Genomic DNA, 26,091 nt, shown 5'->3' on the forward strand with positions numbered 1-26,091 from the left:
CAACCTTATCAAAATTTGAAATTTGAATTGGAGACACTACCAAGATTGTTTAAGAAAATTTGCCAAGGTGGAGATTTGTCAAACTTTTGGCTCATTAGCATTTGTCACACATAGGAAATGCAAGGCAAACTCACAAGCACTTCATACTATGAACAGAAAGCTTGGCAATTGGTTTTCTTCATACTCAACAATTGCATTTCTTTGTCTTTGCAATTTGTTTATTTTATTTTAATAATATTTATTTTAGTAAAAATATATTTGGATGGTGTCCAAGGATGTAGGCATAATTTTAGACCGAACCTCACTATATTTGGTATTATTTATTTGTTATTTAATTGTCAAAAGTAATTAGAATGAGGTATTAACTCTGACACCACAATATTTCCCTCCATCCAGGGGAGAGGGAGGCGGCTACCTGCCATTAGCAATAGCTCCACCAAAACGCAGCCCTTTCTCGCTTGGCATCTCGGTCAAAACACTCCTAGTAGGCTGGAAGTATCAAACCTATTAGAATATAATGGAATCAGTGCCCACAAGAACACTTGGATAATTATTATGCTAAGACATATTGGTACGATAAGAGTTACGCTGCCCACCGCCAAATCTTTCCTACCATATTCTTGAAGCTTGCCTTGACATGGTTTAACTAGCTACTTGTTGAAACTATCTCTAGTCTCGAGCAATTGACTCAATATTTTGGAGATCATTTCTCCATATACGAAAATACACAAAAATGCCTCATACCTTGTAACGATTTCACAGAAAGAGGACAAGTCGTTAAGAGATTAAGTCCAACGATTTGTTGAAGTAGTACATGAAGTGGCACATGTCAATCCTAGGCATGTTCTCAAGATTTAATTTACCAACAATATTAAGATTTAAAAAAAACCCAAATTCTTAACCAACAAATTCCTAAAGAATTTATTTAAGTGAAATTGTGCTTTCCCCATAACATAATTGACTATTACGACATAATGAACTATTTTGTGTTGCCACTAGTTATTAGACTAAATAAATAATTACAAATTTAAAAGTTCAATTGGTTAAATAAATATTTTTTACAATGAACAACTGGCCTTCATTCAAATATCAGTTTATTTGCAATAAGAGCATAGAGAACGACATAAATACTCAAATGGATAAAAATAAAAAGCACAAATTAGATATCACAACATATGAGAGTCAAACATTCATCGTATATTTAATAAAAAATGAATAAATTAGTTAAGTCTGCTAATGAAAAAATGCATAAAAAAGATAAGGGAGACTTTTATAAAAACGCGGAGATTAAAAGATGAGATGTGATATCTTGAATTACATCACATATTTATACCAATTTTATTTCCTAATTAACCAGGATACTACTTTCCTTTCTAAAAGAAAAGGAAGGTTCCTAATAAAATTATTATTCCTAATTAATATCCTAAAGAAAGAGACATTTCTAATCTAAATAAGGATTGAAATGAAAGCAAGAATCAACCATTGCTTCCAGGAAATTCATCCACCCTCCATATTTGTTGTTTTTTTCCGTTGCACTAAGTATGGGCACGTCTAACAATACTGTATATTTGTAATAGTTTTCTTTTTCCCAACATTTGTCTACCATTTTCTCTCTGTGGACTCAATTTCTCTATTAACATCTGATCGAATCCTTGCAAGCCCAAAGCATAAAAATATCACATGTTTAAGAGTTTTTAACACTATTTCAACAATTATATGTCAAATTAGGTAATTAATTATGAGTGTGTGTTAGAATGTTTGTGTTCATGGTGAATCACATTATTAAAAATTGTTTATTACACCCTTGGGCTTGGGGGTACTTTATTATTGCTACTTATCCATCATCAATCGTAATAAAAAAAAAATTATTGATTGAAAATAATTTGGTTGATGAAGCTGCTGCAAAGTGCAAACAAGATGCCCATGCAGATCTTTTCTTTTTCTTTATCAAAGATGTTTGGCTTACCGAGTCTGACCCATATTTTGTATGTTGAAGCTAAGCTAGGCGTGGAGTCAACCTCTCTTTTTGTAGTCTCTGTTGATCTGCAGTAAATAAAATATCATCTTTCCCTAACCTACTTTTAGACCAAATGGAAATGGGGCAACCCGCCATATTTTGTGTTTGTTGTTGAGGTTGGACGCTTAACGCCAAGTTCATGAAAATCTCACTATGAATGGATAAGGTGCAAACGGGGACAGCAACAAACAAGTTTTGTAATTTTTTTTTTTAAATATCCATAAAATTACAAATTATATATATTAGCCTCCCAACTTTTGTATCATTTTTAAAATCTTGCATAAATTAATTTTGTTCATACTGGCCCCACCATTTTTTTAAAAAAATTATACATAAATTTAATTTTGTTTAATATATACATTAGCACTCCTAATTATTTTAATCGCCCAATAATGTAATAATATGAACCTAATATATAAATATCACATATAAATTCAAATTATGATAAAATTGGGACAGTCATAGATGAGAGGGTTTTGAATTCATAAATGAACATTGAATTCCGAATTTTAATTCTCGAACTAAATTCTCACCGTATAGATGTTGCAGATACATTCTTGTTTTCTCGTGACGTATATCATCATAGTAGTATCAAACGCCCACCTTATAATATATGAATCTTCAAATACCCCCCTTTAGTTCTCCATCGTTAGCAAATTATCAAATTTATACATTGAAATTATTATCATAGCCTTATGACTTTAAGTTAAGTTATCAAATATGAATTTGTGCAAGATAAATACAAATCAGTTAAGTACTCTAATTTTGAAGGTAGAATCTAGTATTGAAGATTGAATATTACATAGAGTTTCGTTTGGACAAAATATTATTGAATTTGTTTAAAATAGATAAGGTTTCCAAGTAATGAGATTTTTTCAAATTATTAAAAACGTCAAAATTATCATGAATTAATATTTGGTAAAATTACCTTAATTACTATCAAAGATCGTTTTTAGATTGTGTACAAAGCAATCTCCATAAGATTGATGCAAAATCTAATACATGCTAAATGAGCGTCAAAAAGATCTCCTCAACGCAGAAACCCAGAAACCAACACCTCTTGGAATCTTGAGCCAGAATGAGACACACATCCAAAATCAAATAACATTGGCAGCCAAATACAAGTTGACATACAATCAAACTCTTTTCAACAGAAACAAGTTCATTCAGATAGATTGAAAGAAGAAGAAAAAGGGGAAAAAGTAAGAAGAAATAATAATAATAATAATATGATGGTAATTTACATGCAATCTCAATGTCTCTACATCTCTCCAGCAGAAATAATACCATACCGATAGCTTCTTCAGTTTCCGCATCCAAACAAAGCAACATACTTCTGAAAGCAGCCGAAACGCAGAATTTAGGACAGTCAAATATCATTTAGCTGTGAGCCGCAAGATTTGTGTTTACCGCCGCCACTTCCGTTCTGAAACAAATATCAATACAGACAGAATGTCAAAAAATTAATACAATTAACTCGATGATATACATCTTTCATGAATAAGCAACTTCCAACGCATCATAAACCGCACACATTAAGAGAATGAACCGAGATACTTCAACATCTAGAAATCCACATACATAATATACCCCCAATCTCTCCTTTGCATGCATCAGGAACCCTGTTTCTGTTTGTTGAGTGGGGCCTCATCATATGGGAAGTAGCACCCATGATTCAAATGTCATAAAACTGCAGATCAGACACCTTGCTGATGATTTTTAGTGTCTTATCATGCATCAATACTGCTAGCTTAAATGGAAAAAGAGAACGCACAAATTACTATGATCTTAAGTGAAATTTATTTGACAGTTCCACAATTCCATCAGGGTAGGTCACACATACATTATATAACGTCTAGCTCTAAGTTGTTGGCTCCGTAATCACTTCAAATTTATCATTAGATCTAGGGTTGTCAATCGGTAGGGTCTTCCCTTACTCAGGGCCATACCCAAAAGAGATCCAATATATTAGCTTATACCTAAAAGAGAACCGTTATATTAGCTTATACCAGATCCTACCCAACCCGTTCAATGGGTCTCTAGACCCCCAAAGTTATTGTATAGACACTGAGTTATGGATAGGGTAAGAACCGGACCCATGTCTCTTTTAAAAAAGACTAAAAAAATTCTAAATTAAAGCAAAACACTAAACTATCTGAGATACATATTCTAACAAAAATTACTTAGACCTAATTCGCCAATAGACGAACTACTCATATTGGGTATCGAAATAAACTATTATCAAAAAAGAAAGCTGTGATTTCAAGCTAGCAATAATTTATTATAATTCGATATATACATTAAATTTATTAATTTTTTATTTTCAATTTAAAGGCTGATAGACCGAAAATCCAAATCATCAGCTGATATATGCGCAGCCAATTTCATCTTCAATTTCATTTTGGATTACTAATTAACTTAAGGAAAAAGAAAAAATAAATAAATAAAATATTGGGTTAGTACTTAGTATCGTATCCTTTTACCAATAATTATCAATAAATTTATGATTATTGAGACCCAAATTACAAATAACTCTTGTCAATAGAAATTTTTTAAGGAACATACAATTTGTTATATCATTTAAAAGATATTCTAATATGAAAATATTAAGTCAATGTATTATCAGAAATCGAATTTAAAATTACAAAATTTTAAGCCTCAATTTGTCATTTCAAACAAACATTATTGCTTATCATCATGTTGAAAAACATACCTAGCATCATTAATATATTTATATAGCAAATTATTCTATTAATTATTGATTAAAAAATGTACATGATTAAAAATTACAGAATAAGTCATTTTAGGACGCCTTAAGTTCTTGAAATTTGTTCACTTGAATATAGATTGATTAATCGATAATAATCCGATTGAATTGAGAGAAATTACTAGAAGTATTTTTATTACATTCAAATTGGGTATATATGGCCCAAGCCCTAGCCCCTATGGGTATTGATGGGTAGAGACCCAACCCAAATCCAATCTATAACTTTTTAATGGATTTGGACCCAGACCTCGGTCTAATAATATTCACTGGGGGTATGGGTATTTTCCTAATTCTATGGGCCTGTGTAGGGCCTTGACAGCCCTAATTAGAGCCATGGCAATTTAGCATAAAAATAGATTCAAGCATGAGAGCAACTGGTGTTAAAATCAATTCATATGAACCTTTGATAGAGGAAAAAAAAATGAATGAGGAAATTTTGATAATACCTTGAGGAGAATGGGTTCCATTTCCCTTTGCTGCATTTGGCTGTGCCTGAGACAGAGAGCGCTGAATACGAGGGGATCCTTGCCTTTCATTTGTACCAGGTAGGGAATGTCTCTTTTTTAAATAGACATCCTTTTCATGCACATCTGGACTAGATCTAGGAGAGCCATTTGCAATAGCTTTGGCTCTAGCAGATTCAGTCGCTTGCATGTAACTTGGTAGAGAATTACTGCTACTGCTATCTCTTGGTTCCTGCTCCCTCTGATCAGGTTTTGCTGAACCAAAGGAGTTCCTCCTCTTTCCACTTTTGTGCTCCTGTAACTGCTCCAAGCTACTTCTTGAGGCAGAATCTTGATTACGACTCGAAAGGGTTTTTTTATCAACTGATGAAGGCCTATTCTTGCGATTGGTGTCACTTTTAGCACCTTTGTTTTTCTTGGGTTTGACAGACGCTTGGCTAGAAGGTGTTGCTTGAGATTCAGGGACAGTTATATGGCTTCTAGGAGAGGCTTCAGGTGATGACTTGTTTACCATGTGGCTTGCTTCAGATTCCAACTCCAACTGCAGGTCCCTTGGATCTGTTTCTGGCTTGTTCTCTAGCTGATGTGGGTCTGCAGCAATGGTAGAAAGAGATTCAGCAGCAGCGGAGGCAATACTTTCATTTCTCTCCAACTCATTGGTGGTAGTATATGATGGATCAGTTTCCAGTGTGATGGACTTCCCATCAGCTTCAACTTCTAAATTGTCTCCACTTCTATGATGGTCAGTCTCATCTGGAACTTTTGTTTCCTGTTCAATGTCATTGACCCCAGCCTCTGACCTATCTGGTGAATCGAGGGTAGAAGAAATGGAAAGTTCCGTCCCACATTCAGAACCACCAATCTGAATTGCTGAAGCATTGGAAATGGCATTGTCAGCTAATCCGATATCTATAGACCTCAATGGTTGATCATTAGAAGATGAAACGTTTTCCAAACTAGATTCAACTCCAGGATCATGACTGGATGAAATGCTTAATTTTGCAGGAGCGCCAGCTGAACTCAGTTCTTCAAATTTTGATTGTGCAGCAATGAAAGCAGGATTACTTGCCTTTCTTGAGAACTTTTTTGCCTCAGTATCAGGTTGTTCGGTGGAATTCTTTTTCATATCAGGTAAATCTCGTTCACTTCCTGTTTCCTCCTTTTCGGAAAGAGATTCCACTTCCACCTTCTCAATCAAATCTGTATCTTCGATCTCAACTAGAACAGATTCTGTTTCATCTAATTTTTCATTTGATTGATCGATGTTGTGCAGCTTAGAATGACTGGATGAAGGTGATATGGATTTGCATGAATCAAGGTCTAAGTTGTTTGCGTCATGATTGATCAAACTGTCATCATCCTGGGATGCTTCGGCTGACTCACCCACACCAAATTTGAAGTCTGTTGACTCAGTATAACAATCAGATGGAGCTAAAATCTCCTCTTTGGCATCAGAATGTCCAATATTTTCATTATGCTGCTCAATAGCTGATCCAGAGCCTTGTGGCTCTTCATTGCTTACAGATGAAACTGACATCCATCTTTCAAGCCATTTCCAGGCTGAGTCGGATCTTAAGGGGTCACACTTGATATTGATAGGTTTGCTCCTCGGTGTTGATTCCATGAGCTTGCATTAAAATTCAGTAAACATGTCAAGGGCTGAATGAACTTTTACCTGTTCTATGGAATGAAAGTAAAACCGAACTTTAAATCAGAACATCAGCCACATCCATTTTACCTGACGAGCAAAAGCATTGCCAAGTAGCTTTTCGATGGAAATGTAAGCGTATGTGCCATTTGTCTTGGCTTCTTTCTTACTCTGAGAACAGAGAGATTGTCTGACATTAGAATCACAAATTATATAAAAAGAACTGCCGAGGAAGACAACTTCAAACAATTTGGTCCCTGTTCCAGAGTATATGCAATGATAAGGCAGCCACTTTGAGAAGAAAAGGTATTCAAATCCCAGATATGAAAGATGGCACTGGAAGAAGTCTAATAATTTAATGTGAAGGGGAACAGGGAATAATGGAAAATGATGAGCTAATTAAGTTAAATGTTGTTACCAAGGGGGTTATCAAATCATTATTATCCTTTCCAATGGTCTCACTCTGCTTCACAAGATCGCCTGACCCTTCCCCAAGCAGACGGGCACGGCGTGCTCGAACAAGAGCTTGCATTTTGACAATGGCTTGGACACACCGCAGAGTTCCAACAGCATAGCTTCGAACCAAATGTCCACGTACAGCAGCTTGTAATTTGATCACGTTCTTCTGCCTCAATAACACCCGCTGAGCCTGGAGACATATAGAAAAGAATGATGGATAACTATGGCTGATTAACTTATAACATAAAAACTAAATCATGGTATCAAGGCATACCAACAACCCCCTAATGGCCGCCTGAATTATGATAACACTGGACTCATCAACAGTTGCATATGCTCCACAGTCATCCTCTTTGTCAGGTATGGTATCTGACAACTTTGAGCTCAGTTGGGTAGACAACTCGGTCTTCTCTTCAACCAACTGAACTGCCGGGGTCTTCTCTGGAGCAGTCAAGTCAGGCTGCACATGGAAGTCAACAGCAGTAGAATCTGGGTTTTCCTTGTTTGCAGATGAAGGTGCTTCTGAAATGACACTGTTACTCAATACTCGATGTCTCGCAGACCTCTTCCGGAAACTCCATCCACGCCGATCACTAGAGCCCTTGCTCTGCAAATAAGTTCAAATAACATTAAGAAGGATAGAAACAGAGATTTCTCTGAACTGTAAGCTTTTGAGACCTCAATCACGGTATCTAGAGATCAGTCAAAGCTTCACAAGATCACATATACTCAATCAGATGCATGTATAAAAGAGTGGCCATCACTACAAATGCATGAACAAACTGAAGTTAGATAGCTGAAAGCATCACTAGATGCTGGCATCTTAGCAACTAGATCCCGTTTCAGATGGATAGCTTGGCAGGCAATGTTTTCCACAAGAAATAGTAAACTTTTTGCATAGTTGTAAAATTGTGCTCATATTGCATAACAAATGCCTGTCTTTGTAATTAAAAGTTGATTTAAATGGAACCAGAATGTCCTGACCTCTGAAAGTATGTTGGTCTCAGACTGCGCCAAGCCTTTTACTACACTTATTTGGTATGTGACATCACAACAGTATGAGAAAATTATTGGGATAAACAATCAGCTGGTGTTGGCGGTCGCAGGGAAAATATCACGCAGAGAAACTATAAGTGGAAAACGACAAAATGCAGCTTGCGAGATTATGTCAGGACTTACTACATCAATTAAAGGAAGTTTAATGTGTATCTCGTTTTGTCAGTAAAATTAGCTACACAACTAGGCGGCAACTTCACAATCTAAGATGGTGTACAAGGCAAGTGAATATCATGAAAATCAGCATCAACTAAACCAAGGCTACAACATCAGCAATTTATGACAAGTACAAAAAAAAGAGCAGTATGCACGTGGCATATTTATTATGATGAAGTAGACTGACGTGCAAATAAGAAAGACCACTATACAGTGACGTTATGCTATCAAATGAATGAAAATGCGTTAGTTATGTTGCAAATGAGTTATTTATAACTGGGACAATGCAGTAAGAGTCTTTTCTAGTTGCATCGATATTTTCTCCAACCCAATTATTGTCAGGAAATAATTTGCATTAATAGATTCCTGGGAGCCAAAAGTAAGGAACCTATAAACAGGTCAAATTACAGTCGTCCAAGTTGACTTCTAGAAATATGGATCAGCTTAGTGAGCCTTCTGACATGAGATTGCAGTCGCTATCTGTCACTTAAGTGACTCAATCAGAATGCAAAGGTAGATGTATCTATGGAAACAAATTTTATTTTAGAGCATACTTTACTTAAAGCATAAGATATACACAATATAGGTGGTTTATATTCTTATTCATGTTGTTTAGTACTAACTTTTACTGGTTACCCGAAAAAGTTGCAAATACGCTTATATAGAATCAAGTGTTAACTTTGTACCATATACCAACAACATAAACAATGAGAACGAAAGAAGAAAATAAACCTAAGCCTATGCATTTTCATAACTTACAGACAAGAAGAAGTCTTTCACCTTGCAATAGCATCCTAAGCCTATGCATTTTCATACTTACAGACACGAGAAGGACATTTAAGAGGAAGAGAGAAAAAATGAAAGCAGTTTAAGCCAGCATTTAATAAACATCAGCTTCATGAGAGTATGTGAGGATTGCTACATTGCTGCAGTGAAGCACCATCTTGTCTCTAATTGTGACGGTTAGGTAGAAATTTGTAAGATAAGTCTTGATAGTTTTTATAGAATCACGCAACAGGAATATATATCAAAGTAATATGGGGGGCATAGAGGGTTGCCCTTTTGCACACATCAACCAGTATGCATGAAGCATACTATACAAAGGTTTACTACTCTTAGATGATGAGATGCCTGAAAAGCATCTCCATGACTTGTAAGCTTGGGAATATATAAATAAAGCAAAATCCTAGCACTCTCAAGTCACGATTTCAATTTAAATTATAAATCTGAGTAGCAAGCATTTTGCAATAATTCTTAAGTAATATAAATTGAATAAGTCCTTTTTTTGGCTTCTGCATGAGAACATCTTGTAACTATATATGTGCTAGGTTTTTTATACTTTTTTCTTCAAATATCAATTACTTCTGGATTCAAGAAAACCCAAAACTATAAGATATTTTCTTAAACAAGGTTTAGATTTCTTTTACTTTCCTCTTATTCACAAGCTGTACGCTAAATGCCAAATTGATTCTGGTACAGTACAGAAATATAGAATATCCAAAACTATAGTGTCATTTTTAAGACAGCTGTCTTGTCCTGATTGAGTGACCACTCAACAATTAAATGCACAAGAAGCAGAAGAAAATCAGCTTGATGTTGTGGAAACAAAACAAGAATTTTGAAGATCAATATCCAGAATCCTGATGAGAGTGTCTCTCCAACAGCGCTAATGAACAATACTAATTTCACTTCAGCCCTAAAAGCATTATATGCTGAGACACACTAAAAAACAGAAAATGAGGAAAGCCAGTGTAAATTTCCAGTGGAAACAGCCTGAGCTCATAAAAAGAGAAACAAAAAACTAGATGAAGCGGCAGCACAAAAAAGAATAAATCCTTACCTTGTATGAATGATAAAGTTTATATAATGAAAAAGGTGGCAAATAGTTAAACAATCTGAATAGCTTTCCTTTACGCCAAAATTTCATGTCGAAAACGATTGCATTATGTGATCATACCATCAATAACAAAAGAATATTCATTAACAACCACATCATAATGATGCCATACTTATGCGCCAGTGGTCCTCATTCCAACTGCATTATCTTATACAATGGCATTCACTGGAACCTGGTCTATACATTGACTGCAACAGGGCAAGGCAATTCAGAGAAGAACAAATCAGATCTCTAGATACTTCAAACTTATGAGGATTCACCAACAAAGATAAGATGAAACCTCGTCAATATTCCACTTAACAATCATGAATTCTATTTCACCTATTAATTTCAACACCAAAATTACAAACAGATCTAGTTGAACACCAGCATTGCCAACTACAGCATCACAAATCTCCACTTAATCCTGAAGACAAACACAACAAATTTAAGTGACGTAGTCAAGAAAGAAGAATAAAAAAAAGTTGCAGTTCAGTTCACAATACACAAATAACTCCACTTTCACTGATCCTGTAACAGACTTGAGCATCAAACAGTTCAAAATAAAAAAAAATACCAAAACATTTTCACCAAGAAAAAAAAACAAATCAAATCCAATCAATTCAAAGCATAATCCACAGAACCAGATGCATTCAACAATACGAAAACCTACATTCCAAAAAGAGAAAATTCAGACTCCATAAACAAGCTCGAACTCGAACCACAACTTCACACGAGCAAAATCCAATCTCCAAAAAAAAAGAAAAATAAAATGAATAGCAGATAAAAAGCAAACAAACAGATTATAGATATATACTTCCGAAGTTTGGAGATCGTCGTGGTCGACGGAATCGCTGCCACAGGCGATGATCTTGAAGCACGATGCAGTTGGTTTGCCCATACCTTCTCCTTCTCTGTCTAGAAATCCGTGCAAACTCCTCACTCACTCACTCACAAACACACTGTTTCTCTCTCTAAAAATACTCTTTTTTACCCTTTTCCTCAGTCTAGGCTACCACCCTGTCCTATAGCATGGAGGAGAACAACAACAACAACACAGCATATGCTTTGCTAGCTAAGTACATCCATAATAATAATAATAGTAATAATAAGAGTGTGTTGTTGGAAATTGAACCAGATAAAAGGGGCAGTTTGGGAAAGCGGACCTCAACATCTCTCCTCAAATCTAGTTCACTCGTGGCTTTGGATTCCGCTGTTCCGTTTCCTCTTCAAAGCTTCTTTTGGATGCTTCCACATTATATCCGTTGAGACGCTGACCTGGATTTCTTCTTTCTTCTTTTTTATTTTTAAATTTTAAAAGCATCTCTCTCTCTTTTCTTTTCTTTTTTTTTTTTTTATATTTATAGTATCTTACTTTCATATTTGTTTTACTTGGGGATGTTGGGTGAACTCATAAGCTATTTAAAATTTTATATGAACGAGGAACCTGTTTTATTAATTTTTTGTCTTTACATCGCTCCAAAGTATATATTTTTAATGGGAATCGAGTGAAAATCAGAAATATCTGATATAATGATTGTCTGACACTCGATAGATAAAGTACATTATATAGTCGAGAAATTGGTTGACACGTTCCCAAAATGGATCGTATTGCAATTCAATATTAAACGTCATGTTGCCATTCCATCATTCATTCTCCATTGGGGACGAAAGAGAATTTAGTGCTTCTGATCGTAAATATCTAAACCGAATATTCGTTGTTCAATAATTCTTATTTAGAGAATCAGTTCCATCTATGTATAGTATTTTGATCTCATTCATAAGGATATTGACAAGTATTGTACAAAACTTTTAAAGAATGAACTTTAAGGAGTTTTTAACTTATAATCAAAATCTTAACTAGTTTCTTTGATTTTCATCATAGTAAGTACAAATTTTTATTATTAATATTGTACAAGTTTCGTAATAATATTTTTACCTAAACACTTAAAAAAAACTTATCTTAAAATAAAATATAATATCTTATAAGATATTGTAGATGGCCAAATACCCTCTTCATCTTGTGAACAATAAACAATACATCTAATAATTTTAGTTTAATAGGTTTGGGTCCTATTAAGTCATTTGATTATTTTTTAAATTTATCAAAAATATAAATATTATACTTTTAATTGGACCCTTGTTAATTAACCAACAAAATTTATCAAAATTCATTACTTATAGAAGTACTCACGAATTTTTTGTATTTTACAATTACGTGTCTATGTTATAAAAATGGTGATCGAGTGGTTTTAAACTTACTCACGTAGTTTGGTGAGATTCGTTCACATATTCAAACTCCTTCCAATGTGCTTTTAACAAATATTATTTATTATGTGCTCGTTGAATTAGGAACGAGTTTCCTATTTTAGATCACATTACATCTTCTATTCAGTTTAACAATACATAACATATGCATAAGATATTTTTTTAAATAAAATAAATTATGTCATATTTGTACACGTGACGTACATATGTTGATGAAATAGAATATGCAATATGATACGAAGTAAAAATTCAATCCACTTTGACGGGCTTTTGCTTATTTATGTGAACAATATTCGTCTCTTGATTGTGTTATATCAAGATTAGGTCACTCGTGTCCTATTGTCCGGTAGAGAACTGAACTCCTGATTACTGAATATCGGCTCTATTAGCTCTAACTAAGAAGGCCTCATTATCCGATGGGGAACTGCACTCCGACAGGGTTGAATTTTACCCTATCCATCCCGGTCTAAGCTAGCCCCCCTATTCCATAACCAGTCTGGTCTAAGCTAGCCTCTATCCCGTGTCCTGTCGTTGGCCCTATACCGCAACGGCTTACGCGCTAGTTCTTCACTCCCTCCCGCTGCTATCCGCGAGAAGATTAGAACAAGAGGGTGCCGCAGGTAGCTCCACTAGCTTGACTCATTCCACCCAGCAAGTTGCTAATAGACTGGACTGGCTTAGAATCAATGCTTTGACCGCTAATGCCGTCTCCCCCATAGTAGTGGGGAATAGCCAAGCCAAAGATGCTACTTTCCAGCCCACGGGAAAGCCTCCTCTTTCTGGTCGGAATCAATGATAGCCCCCTCATTTGGGTAAAGAAAAGAACTAAAGGTAAGGAGCGGTCGCTAGGGCAGGGCCGTATTCAATTCCGGATCAAATTTAAAAGGTTTAATGGAATTCACCTTCAAGTGAATTGTAAAAAAACAAATTACTCATATAAAAAATAACAGCAATTTACCACATAGAGAGATAAATTGTTGTATTTTTAAAAAAATACAGATAAATAAACTGCTAATTTTTTTTCTATAAAAAGACAATTTGCTCATTTATAATATCACAAAAAATTAATTCTGTTTTCCCCAAATTTAAATATGGTGTAATTTGGGTTGGGGGTGAGGTTGGGGTGGGATGGGGGGGAGGGGGGTCAACTACACAAGTTCAACTAAGGAATCATCACACTTGACATCATTGTTAATTTGTTATCATTATGCAATGCTGTTAACTTAAATTATCATTATCTAAAAATGTTAACTTGAATTTCATAGATAATGATGTTATAGATTGACTAATAGGTGACGATTAGCTGTAATAATCCCCTTTATGTCCCTTATCTGTAAATAATGATCACTTCTCATTTAATCAATTGCCAATTATTATTATCAGTTTGAGAAGAAAAAAATACTTCTGTAATTTTTTTTTTCTTTAACATTATATCGATTCAACCAATACACCAACAAACTAAGAATAGTAAACAATATCAATATAATTAATATATCAATACGACTGTAAATAAATTACAAAGGTCCACATAAAATAAAACAAACACCCACATATTCAATTAAACTAAAACTCATGATTTCGAAATTGTTAATGATGCATCAGTCTTAATACTTCAACAAAAGTTGGGACCAGCTTCTTCATCAAGTCCTTGTTTTTTTTCCTTTTCTTTTTCATTAAATAATGTAATAAAGGAACTAATCATTGTAATTATGCATTAAATATGAAAATTCATGTATAAATAAATAACGGAATCAATCCTTTTATTATACATCGACTCCATCTCGTCTTTGCAATAACTTTTATTTTTCAGATAAAAATAAATTTTAAATAAAATTAGCTTCAGCTGTATTAAAGGTTTGACGTATTAGAAAATAAAACTTAAAATTGAAAAAAAAAAAATTATTTGTGGTAAACATAGAAAACAATTAAGCAAGTTGGATTAATTATTTGTGAAGAAGAACAATGATTAACAAAAATAATTCAAGTATTTAAATAGTCACATGTGATGGACATGTTCATCTTACTTTAGTTATTTATTTTTTGCCCATATATATAATGTAATTTTAAAATATGTATAATAGATTGTGAAGTTAGTTCATTCACGAGATTGATCAATTCACAATATGAACATGTCACAAGTATTTATTTTATTTTTTTTCGGGATTCAAAAAAGAAACTTTAATTACAATGAAAAATAACTCATAAGTATAAATACATACATTTATAATGAAATGAAATAATTTTCAATGTTATTCCTAATACGACAATTACAACTTTACGTACGTTGCGATCTTATTAATTAAGCTAGCTGGGACCATATTTATCAGGAATAGTAGAATAATTATTGTTTGACGTTCTTCAATTATTCCCTTCAATTAATGTCATTAATTGCAATTTTATTCTTTAAATAATTGAAATTATTTTGCCACATAAGAATTTACGAAAAAGTTTTGAAAGTATGAGTTCTTCTAAAATTTGTCATAATTATAAATATTTTATTGTTATTTAAAAAATTACAAATACCCTAAAATTGATTGTCATGAGAAATACATTCTCGTGTCAATTCATTATAAGGATTTTTGTTACACGATCATTAATTTTAAGGAGGTATTTATAATTTTTTAAATAATAAAAAATAATTTGTAATTATGATAAATCCAAGAAGAGTCCATTGTAATTCACGAAAATTATATAAAAACTAGGATTCGTTCCGATTAAATTTGAGTTAATCATAATACATGAGAAAAGTGAGAAAATATATAATACATATAATTACATTTATCACGTTGTTGGTTCGATCCAATTAATTCTGATCTGAATAAGAATTTTTTGTCCGTACCAACGGGCCCCACAGCATATTGATCATGTGAGGACAGGTAATTTAAAGAATTAATGATTGAATTATTAGCAAGATTAATTGCATCAACGGTAACGGTGTTTTTAGTTACGGAAGAACGGCGTTGGACGGAGTCTAAGGAACGGGGTTGACAGCTACTTTGTCGGTACTCGGCACGTGTCGGACATCGGGAGGCGACACGTTGTGAGTGCACATGGGCTACATCATTGTATGGTGTTTTCCGATAATTATAGGAAGCGAAGAAGGTGAGGAGTGTCTGTTGGTCTGTGGCGCGCACGCGATGTCAGAGCTGCTCTGCTGCTGCAGGTTCTATGCACCGTTGTCGATTTGGGGGTGGTGATGTGATGATAATTATCTTACCCTGTGGGCCCATGTGACAATTTCAGAGCAGCTGCTGAGAGTGCTATTGGACCCAACTGAGAGAGAGAGAGAGAGAAATTGGAAAAATAGGATTAGAGATCAGAAATTGAAGATTATGTTGATTTGATCAGGTTTGTTGGTCTACCATTTTGACCTACACCCATTGGAACAATATCTTTGCTTGATTAATACTCTACACTAATCTCATCGATTAGTGATAAGAAACAAAAAATAGACTATGCCCCCATTAAGAAAAGACAAATTAGAAAACCAAGAATAATGAATTAGTATTAAAACTGTCGATCAATTAATATCGAATGCCGTTGGTCGGATAACTATTGATGAAAGATACAAACTGTCATATTATCCTAATACTTATTTTTGAGAGAGAAAGTGAAAGAATGATCAATATAACAATTCTCTTTAAATACAATCATAAGAGTTTCGTACAAATGTCCAAAAGTTAAAACGGACAAACGCCCCCAAACAAATGTAAAGTGGAGCAATAGGGAAATTCGAGCTAAGTTGATTCAATCCAACAATATCCTCTATTAAAAAACACAGTTCGTTTCACTTAAACTACCACATCGATGAACTGTATCGGGATTTTCAATTCACAATATCATTATGCATGAGAGCATATTATCATGTACACATTCAACAACCCATCAAAATGGGTAATATGTATGAATTTATGGTTCAAGAAAGCAAAAGAGAGATGCATTTGGTGGGAGTAAGTGTGTAGTTGATGGCTTAATATGCCAAGAAACATATACATTTGCTCATAATCAACATATAATGATAAGGTTTCCACAACTTATTATTTGTTTAAGTGTGGTGGTGTGAGATTCTATGAGTTGTCATAGCCTCTGTCTTCTTTTGCTTCAAAGAGTTGTCATAGATGACCTACTTTTGCTACCCTCTTTACTCCCTTTATTACCCCTAAAGTTTTGTTCTCTTGGCCATGCCAAATTATAACAATTTTAACTTAAAGTGGGAAAGAACATTCAAAAGCAAAAGACTACTTCAAACAAATTAATTTGGTACATCTAATGTAGTTACCTCAAAGTTTCAAAACAAGAATCTTTAAAGAGAAAGGAATCGTCATGCTACGTTTAGAACAAACCCGACATCAAATCTGCTGAGAAATCAAAGTCGTGGTGAAAATGACTGGATTATTCTGCGACGTTTAGGCCGTTGCTTCGGCCATAATCCCTTGTTCGAAGTCTGGTGATTACTGTTAAGGCACTCAGTCTCAAGGCTGGTATTGAAGGGCAAATGTCAAAGTCTAGTAATTACTTGTAGGTAGAAGTAATGAACCGGGAATATAGTTTTAGGTACAGCTGCAAGTTATTATCTCAAATCAGACACTTTTAAGAAATGGTGGGCGCCTCAGTCACATGGAGAAAAGCTCCAATCATTACAGCAAATACAAGTGAAAATGCAACGTTCATTTCACTCTTCCCCACTGCAAAATAATGTCAAGTGCTGAGCCCAAATTTGGATGATGACATCTCTGAAATTGTTAGCCCTTATACCAGCATGCTTATATATCATTGAGTATATGCGTGCGCGCACGCACACACATACACGTGCCTGTTGTGTGTGTGTCTGTGTGTGTATTCTTTACGACAATGGAACAAGGTTGAGGGCATGGCATGAAGAAAGGAATGGCTGGAAAAGAACAAGGGATAAGAACTTTACACGTCAAGATAGCAATAAACATGGTATTATACATAATCATAGAGCTCCAATATCCCCCACTTCGACATATTAAGAATCTAGTGGTCCAAAAGCATCTCTGTCTCAATTTCTCCTAGCACCTAATGGGATTGATCGTTTATGAAGTTATGTACGTTGAGATACAGCAAATCTATGATAGATTTGTGACAAGAAGCCCCTCTCAAAACCTCATCAAGAATCCATTGAATCTCTCGACAAGTTTTCTGTAGATGAAACCAATGAATGGAGTTGAAGACTGCAGAATCCAAGCCCCTGGATCACTGATCTATGATGCATGGTATTTTTGATTTCTAACTTATCATACAACGGTAGTGATTAAAATCACTGACGTACAAAACTATAAAGGCACTTGATCATTTGATCAAGAGGGGAATTTTAATAGTTGCAGGTGATTATTTGGTCAATGCATGTGAGGGTAGTCAATGTCTCCATTGTTGTACCATGTGCTCACATGCACAGGCATTGTTGAGACTCAGAGGTAGATGCCTGCTGTTGTAGCACATAATTTTTTACTTAACAAGCCAAAATTAAAGAAAGTAGGACCTTAAGAAACATGTACACAGAAAATCCAACCAATTTCAACGTGCGATGAAGAGATCACCATCAGAAATGAATGTTCAAGTACTATACGTGGAAGTACATGAAAAGACAAGATTCTCTACCTTAAAACAGAATGGGAGGACACAATTGTATGCACTAGAAAAGATGGGCCATTGTCGGCTGAATTGATGGTTTTGAACAGCATTACGTAAGGGCAAAAGTTTCTCAAACAAAAAGAAAGGGGAAACTGCTGCTACAAGTATTGATTACATTGTCAAACTTAGTGACCTAGAAAGAAAAGAATCTGCTCGTCAACTCAATGAAAGTTAACTTGGTTTTTTACAATCTGGGGAAAAAATTGAAAGTCATAGGGCAACCAGATGCAGAAAAGGCAAGTGCACAAGGAAAAAGGATTGAGCAAAATGTCAATGTCATCATATGAAAATGCACAATTTAGTGTTGGCCTGCCGAGGATGATACTCTTGGCTGGCCAACCGCATCATCATCATTGATCTGTGTGAAGCCCACATGAGAGTGGTCATGGTGGCTCAGAATCAGCCTGTCTGAAAAATACCCAAAAACAACCATATCCAATCCAACAAATGATTTCTAGAATTGCAGACTAAGAGATCTAAATATAAAGAATCACACATCTAGCGGTCTGAAACAGGCTTAGGGTCGCAATGTTAAAAAGAGAACTACCAAACAAAGCAAGATAGAAAGAGATTTTCTTTCTCTTTTTCTTCTTTTCCAACATTTTTTGCCAAAGAATAGTCAAATACTCAGGAACTTGTCAAATATCAGCCCTTCTCTGACATACAAGGTTAATAACGTCAATTCAGGATAACATTTGACTCAGAGGGGGTTCAAAATTTAAATGCATCCTGAAAAATTGGAAAAGGAAATGGAAATGTAAAGAGTCATAGCACACTTAATCAATAAAAAGAAATTATAATAAAAACGAACCATGTTCATGACTTTTTTGGCCTCCCCCTCCTACCCGATCCTTTTCCTTCAGCACTCTGTGAGCTTTTTGTCTGTGATGGGGGTCGTCCCCTCCCACGACCATTGCTCTTTCTCCCTGAAGCAGATTTGCCTGTATTTTTGCCTCTTCCTTTACCTGAGGACTTCGCGCCTCTTCCATGTTCAGCCTGACCATTAAGCATTTCGTCACTATCATCAGTGTCATACTCACTATCTTCCTCATCCTCTGAAGAACTTTCTACATTCTTCCTCTTTTTCGAATTTTGAGATTTTTTGACAGAACTCTTTTTTGGAGTTTTTTCAGCCACCGCGGGTCCACTATCAGGTACTTCAACCACTGCTGCATGGAAATTCAGAATCATGTGCTATATACCCAGCATTTGTTAAACCAAGTCAGACAGTAAACTAGTACTTTTACTGGGTAAAAGATACACTCAAAACTGTGCAAGTGCACTCTCAAAAGTTAAAATATCTCAACCAGGCAACAAATTTCTGTGAATACTTATAAAATGAGACTCAAAATGTTGACATTGTGAAGATTTCAAATGGTTTTTGAACATGTCTACTTTATTATACCTTCATTGGCAGCTTTACCGTCGTGTACTTCAAGCTGTCAAGAAAAACATGAAAACATCAGATACCCTCTGGAACTTTTATTAACTTAGATTAGATGTGACTAATAAAGACACTCGGGCAAGAAAAAATCAGAAGGAATTGTAGAGCCAGGAAACAAACAAAAGTTAAGCACTTAAGCATTTAATTACATGTTCATTAAGCCAAACACGAAAAGTTCATTACAGAAAACTGTACCTGTTCAAGTTGATCAGCAATATTTGTTCTATCAACTACCACCAAGGAATGGGCAAATCCACAGGCAACACTACAATGAATTGCAGCCAAAATAAGTTCTCTATAAGAAATGACAGTAAGTCTATATTCTAAAAATATTACCAACCTGATTACATGCATTCCCTCTAGGATGTCCACCTTTTTGGGGATTGCAGAAGATCTGAAAAGAGGCAGGAGCAAAAGCAAGGCTAAGAAATATAATGGTTACATATTTCTAGATAAATGCATGTATTTCTGGAGCATAACGTGCATGTGCATGTGCATGTGCATGCGGCATGCAAACTAAACATATCAAAACCACCAAATACTTTTGTCCATTAGGTCCATATCCCAGTTCCCCAGATTGTGCATGGCCCCAGCTTATGCATGAAGAATCAGCACCGACAAAGTGGTGCATATTGCCTGAATCCATGCAGCGTAGATGCCAGCCACTGTAGAAGATGCCAGCTCATCAGATGATAAACTAAAAAATACACTCCATGTTTTGACAAAAAGAAAATCCTACACAATATTAGCAATATGAAAGTGAACAGACTCTATGCTTTCATAAAGACAGAATAAAGGACACCTAAATTTGATTGACTTTATGCATCATTGTTACAAGAATGCTGGTCAAAGGCAAACGAGGCCTTTGGGTTGGGTTGCGAATAGAGTTTTCCTTTCTTTCTATTTTGTGGCTCGAGGGGCATGTGAAAAAACCAAGCTAAAGCCAGAGAACGTAACGCATGAAGGGGTTCGTGTGGTAAAAAGATAGGGGTGTGTTCATCCTTCTTCCAAGCCATTTCTCTCATATTTTGAGCAGAGCTTTGAGAAGGTTAAAAATGCTGGTATCACTAGAGATAATTAGAATGGATCTCCACATCTGACACCAAATTGGTTCATTTCATCATTCACTTTTTAAAAAAAGTTTATTTTATATTTTGCACATATAGACTAATAGAAATAAACACTGTATTTATGTTCTTACAATAACTGGTTATATTTAATCAGTGAAAACATGCAAACAACAAAACCGAACACTATTCAAGGATGGGAAGAAGCAACACCTCAAATCCATCAAAGGCTTAGGGTACATCCAATCATCCCCACTGTTCTTAATCTTGCCCCACATGTAAAGCTGTCCACCACCTGCGAAGACAAGAGTCAAGTCAATGAAAGATTTTGGTCTCAAGGCCCCGTGATATGTCCCATCCAGTCTAGTAACCTTCTCAGAACTTCGTAGCAAGAATCTTTGGGGTGAGAGATTCAACTGAACATCAAGGTTTAGCAAAATTTTGCATTCCCAGCACCAGTGCAACTAGAATCAGACTGATCACTCACTAAATGTGAAGGCATATTAATCAAAGAGTGATGAAGTATTTCTTAGCTAGTCTACCCTGATAATGAGAAATGGCGCAGAAAATATGTTAGATCCAAGGAAACAAACTAAGGCTGACTAATTATCAAATCCTTATCATCTTAATGGTAAGGAATGAGAACTAGATCCCATATTAGTACTATAGGGAACTCTCAAGGTCATATAAACTCAAAGTAACATACAATAACATGGGATGAAGTCTTATATCTTAGAATCAGGATCACAACAGTTCCCCATGCTCCATACCCATGACACTAGAGGGCTGGCTTCTGCTAGCTTAACTTAGCCCCAGGGAACACTCAAATAGTGAATACCAGCATCGCCAGCACCAGAATTGCAACTTGGAGGGGCAAAATAGAGCTCTGGTACCAATTAGTATGACTAAAAGCTGTTCAAGTAGGAGAGGAAGGACAAAGCCATATTAAACCTATATTAGTACCATACCAATCTAGGAACCATTTACCATATCTTGCAATTAGGATCATAACACAATTGTATCATGATAGAAATTACAAAAACATTTGGTAGCAACCAATGCCAAATGAGGAGTGTAAAAGAATCCAACATAAAGAAAGAGAATTCATCCCAGAGGAAGCTAATGCTGGAAGGTAGCAAGTCCTACCGGCTGTACATGCCGAATTAGCAGAACCTGCTGAAACGACTGCATCAGGTGGCAGTACGTTATGCCTTGTGAAAACATCAACACACCGTGGAGTCCATTCATCCTTCTGTTCCCTATGTCCAAGCCTGTCACCAGCAGCCAAACAATCAAGTCCATGACCATCAAAAAAGCTAAAAAGCAAGAACATAACCACTGAGTGAAACTAATAGCATACCTTCCATAACCACCAAAGCCCCACCTAATCATTGTGAAAAATAAATACAAAGAAATACATAATAAGTCAGGTGTTCTGAATTAAAGGATCATCAGGTATACTCTTTTTCAAGGAATTACTGAATGAACAGACACAAGTTTCACTCAGACAGAATGCAACTTACGTGTAAACATGTCCATTCTTATCAACCGCCACTGAGATCAAACAAACAAACAGGACTTACAAATTAACTATCTCACAGAACACACAATAACATAATTAGTGGATAAGATCAGAATCGTCAAGCAGAACTCGATTAGTTCTGTAAAAAACCTGTATGATTAGTTCCACAAGCAACTTTTACTATAGTCTTCTCGGAAAGGGAGGCTATAGCCCTAGGGCGAGGTTGAGCTTCATAAGCAAGCTTCACAGAGCTGTCTTTGGTATTATACTGCCAATCAAAAGAAAATCTAGTTATTACTCCAATGAAAAAGAACAAAACAAATGACAATCTTGGGTAAAAAGAAACCTAAGTTAACTGAAGCTAGCAAATTAGCAATGTGGAATTTTTCTATGTCAAGGCATGTCATATATCATAAAACAGAGATAATTTCATCTGCAGAGCTATTTCCATGATGAATGTAGAACTTCAAGATGTATACCGCTACAATTTGAACACAAAAGTACCAAAAGGATGATCATAATTAAATTTGTAATCCACTCTATCCAAAAGAAACAACAGATATGAAGATTACATATTTTTTACATACATTAGAGTCTTCGGTTAAGCACCTCCCTTCACACTTACAAGCTCAAGTTTATCATATGTGGCAGAAATAAACAAGAAAAGCCAACTCAGAAAATTGACCATAACACCCAGAAATTTTACTTTCTAAGACACAAATGTTAACTTTGGTACAATACATGTACCAACAATTTCTTAACAAATCTTTAGGAGAAGGCACTTCCAGCAACCAAGAGATAAGTGAAATAAACAATAAAAAACAACCAAATTAACTATAGATAAAGAAACTTAACTCTTTTGAGCCTACCTCATTGTTGGAACCATGCCCAAGCTGACCATACTGTGGAAGACCAGCAGTTCTAGGAAATGTGAAATAAATTGAAACAAAAAGTAAAATAAAATCAGCAATGTTTCAATAGATGGAACTGAACAAAACGTATAACCACACTAATTAAAAATTTCCAAAAGTAAAATATGCAACAAAGTCCAGAAAACCATACAATATAGAAGATCCTTCAATAGAAGTCAACCACACGGTGAAATCACCACCACAAACTGCAGTTTTGACTTCAGAAACTAGACAACGAACTGGAGATAATTCAACTTCTGCAACAAAAAGGGCAAAAGGCAAGGCTGTCAATCAAATATTAATACCACAATTGCATGCACAAACAATATTACTGAGTATATTCACACTCTAAACATGACGGGCCTATACTGATAAAAAAGGAAAAAGAAAAAGGTCAATGATGCAGCCAGTCCAACTGCAAGGAATCGCTACTCAATGAATTGTCAAACAGTAGTGCAAAGGGTTTTAGAAAGAAAACAATTTCTTAATCAACAAAATTACCAGAGATCCAGTAACTATTTAATAACAGCAAACTATAAGACCCATTATCCAGAGCACGCATGCATGCAGGATAACAGAATCAGATTTCTTGCATATCAGTCTATGACATGCTGATACAAGTTAACTGCATCAGGTGCTATAATGCTTGCAATTAAGTATTGAAATTGAAAACTTCGAATAATCTCAGAGAGAGAACTCACCATTTTTTACAGAACCTGAACCAAGCTGCCCATGCTTATTCCAACCAAATGCAAGAGAGAGGCCATCTTCAGTCACTACCACAGAATGACTCCTCCCAGCCCCTGCTCTAACAACTTTATACCTGAAATTAAGCATATGCTAGTTAACCCAACGATGGTGAGCATCACATGTAGTCAAGAATAAATTTGTGCACTCGTTCTAGTGGGAATTGCATAAATGCGACAGAATCCTCAGTTCCCCAGGGTGACCATAATTCAATTATAGTTAGAAATACACACCACCTGATGGACCTCTCCCCTTACATTAAAATGCATGCTAAATCACATACTCTACATGGCATCTAAAGACGGAGGGCGATGAAAATAATGGCCATGATTATAGACATGGTTTTCCATAATTCAAAAACAAAAAAGAAAAGAAGACAAACATTCTCCTCATTGGAATTTCGCCAAAAGCTAAGAACTTAGAAGCCTATCAATTTTCATTTCAACAACAAGATAACAGGATGAGAGGTAACGAACTTGGACAATTCTGAAACAATTGTTGGCCTATCTCGCTGAACTTTATCCCCGTGACCAAGCTGACCCTTCTGCACACATTACAAACACAAAACAAATGCATAAAAATGAAGCACAAACTGTCAGCTAGTCAAAATCCCAGCTAAAAGAACACAACATACCTCATTGCGGCCCCATGTATAACAGCGTCCTTCAACGTCCAACGCCACACAGTGACAAGACACTACATTTCACAAAATCACCAACATAAAATTTCCACACCCATTCAAATTTATCAAAAGCAACTAAACCTTAAAAGTAAGAAAACAAGTATAGGAAACCTGACCTCACTAAGTTCCAACTTCACATACCACAGCAATAAAAAGCAGAAAACAAAAACACCAAACCCGAAAATAAACCAACAGTTTTTCGTCTCATTTACCGCAACCAGAGGCAACAAAGCGAATATCCACTCCCATAAGCGGGCGCAGCCTCGTGGGAGAAACCAAATTTTCCTCCAGCGTGGTCCTCCGTCGGCCCATTGCATCCCACGCAGTTGTGCCGCAGAAAAGCAACTCCCCACCCTTCACCTCCTCCTCCACTTTCTTCTCCTCGTCCACCGGCTCCATCTCCCGCCAACCCAACTCAACCACCCAAAAATTAAAAAAAAACAAAAACCACCACCACCACCAGAGATCCAAGAAACCGCTCGGCGGAAGGCAGAACACGTGGAAGAAATGAAGGGTAATCAGCGGAAGAGCTAAAGGTTTCAAGATGGAGGCCAAAAACAAGCCCTAGATTGGAGAGCTGAAAAGGGTCATTTGAATTGAAAACCCTACTGCCACCCACCACTTAGTAATGCGGTTTACAATTTAATTTAATGCAAAAAGGGGGTAAAGAAAAGTGGATAAGGGATTGTGTATTTGGGTGTATCCTAGAATTGGTGAACAATGACTTTATGGGTAAGATATATATATATGTATAGTTATTAGCATGCTTCGAGAGAGAAATAAACTGAAATATTGTTAGAAATAGGGCACAAAAAGCTTCTGTAGTCGTTTTCGGATAGATTTGGATTTGCCATTTGTTTGTGTGTAGGCCCTGTAGGGTTTAAGGGTTCCCACTTCCCGCGAACTTTGTCCTCTGGATATTTGGGGCAAAATTCACTCCTTTTATTAGGGTTCTTCCTTTTACCATCAAGGGAGGCTTGTTTTTCTGTTTCAATTTCTTTCCTCTTTCAGGTTTGGATTGAAAATTGTTGGAATTCTATAATACAATCATTTTTTAAGATATATGAGTGATTTTATAACTTTTCATTTTTCAAGTTCTCACCTTCTCATTTATCAAAATGTCTGAATTCCTATATTTATTTTGTCCTACTTATCAATTCAATCAATTTTGATCTTTTATTAACAATTATAGAAGATCATCAAAGTATTGTTTCGGAAGGAATGATTGTATGAATGTATTGTGATAATATATTTAGATTAACTAATAAACTTATGTCAATATTTTTTTAATAAAAGATATATTTTCCCTATGATTATTAAGAGAAAGTACCTTTTTGGTATTTTAATTTTTT

General features: G+C 35.4%; 2 protein-coding genes across 5 annotated transcripts; both read right to left on the reverse strand.

Annotated features, from left to right (window-relative positions):
* Positions 1-3,096: 3,096 nt before the first annotated feature.
* Positions 3,097-11,666, reverse strand: IQD32 (IQ-domain 32). Its single transcript, XM_011085199.3, has 6 exons — positions 11,261-11,666; positions 7,630-7,962; positions 7,315-7,545; positions 6,987-7,067; positions 5,231-6,875; positions 3,097-3,443 (listed from the first exon to the last, which is right to left on the reverse strand). Exons 1-6 carry the CDS (start codon positions 11,342-11,344, stop codon positions 3,424-3,426), a joined length of 2,394 nt encoding a protein of 797 aa, XP_011083501.1. The 5' UTR covers positions 11,345-11,666; the 3' UTR covers positions 3,097-3,423.
* Positions 11,667-18,432: 6,766 nt separating this feature from the next.
* LOC105166010 (Regulator of chromosome condensation (RCC1) family protein) lies at positions 18,433-25,637 on the reverse strand. 4 transcript variants are annotated; one of them, XM_088882769.1, is made up of 17 exons: positions 24,952-25,637; positions 24,692-24,753; positions 24,534-24,601; positions 24,012-24,133; positions 23,462-23,567; positions 23,269-23,320; positions 22,550-22,667; positions 22,401-22,431; positions 22,238-22,261; positions 22,024-22,148; positions 21,091-21,172; positions 20,353-20,475; positions 20,151-20,204; positions 20,006-20,075; positions 19,772-19,805; positions 19,178-19,535; positions 18,433-18,724 (listed from the first exon to the last, which is right to left on the reverse strand). In XM_088882769.1, exons 1-16 carry the CDS (start codon positions 25,136-25,138, stop codon positions 19,183-19,185), a joined length of 1,611 nt encoding a protein of 536 aa, XP_088738895.1. In that variant the 5' UTR covers positions 25,139-25,637; the 3' UTR covers positions 18,433-18,724; positions 19,178-19,182. The 4 variants fall into 4 exon arrangements, with proteins under 4 accessions (XP_088738895.1, XP_011083499.1, XP_011083498.1 ...); XM_011085197.3 differs by lacking the exon at positions 18,433-18,724 and adding an exon at positions 18,928-19,095; XM_011085196.3 differs by lacking the exon at positions 18,433-18,724 and having other exon boundaries at positions 18,928-19,535; positions 24,952-25,636.
* Between the last annotated feature and the right edge of the window lie 454 nt (positions 25,638-26,091).

This window comes from Sesamum indicum, linkage group LG7, assembly GCF_026168435.1.
Source record: "Sesamum indicum cultivar Baizhima isolate 11 linkage group LG7, ASM2616843v1, whole genome shotgun sequence".
Taxonomy (NCBI): Eukaryota; Viridiplantae; Streptophyta; class Magnoliopsida; order Lamiales; family Pedaliaceae; genus Sesamum; species Sesamum indicum.

What these genes read in the sequence shown, in the direction of transcription:
- IQD32 (XM_011085199.3), bottom strand. Translation starts at nt 11,344, where the DNA reads ATGGGCAAACCAACTGCATCGTGCTTCAAGATCATCGCCTGTGGCAGC. An exon ending in ACGATCTCCAAACTTCGGAA is followed by an intron (nt 7,963 to 11,260) that starts GTATATATCTAT and finishes ACTTATTTGCAG; the next exon opens with AGCAAGGGCTCTAGTGATCG. An exon ending in CGGCCATTAGGGGGTTGTTG is followed by an intron (nt 7,546 to 7,629) that starts GTATGCCTTGAT and finishes ATATGTCTCCAG; the next exon opens with GCTCAGCGGGTGTTATTGAG.
- LOC105166010 (XM_088882769.1), bottom strand. Translation starts at nt 25,138, where the DNA reads ATGGAGCCGGTGGACGAGGAGAAGAAAGTGGAGGAGGAGGTGAAGGGT. An exon ending in TTCAGGTTCTGTAAAAAATG is followed by an intron (nt 23,568 to 24,011) that starts GTGAGTTCTCTC and finishes TTTTTGTTGCAG; the next exon opens with AAGTTGAATTATCTCCAGTT. An exon ending in GAGGGAATGCATGTAATCAG is followed by an intron (nt 20,076 to 20,150) that starts GTTGGTAATATT and finishes AATTCATTGTAG; the next exon opens with TGTTGCCTGTGGATTTGCCC.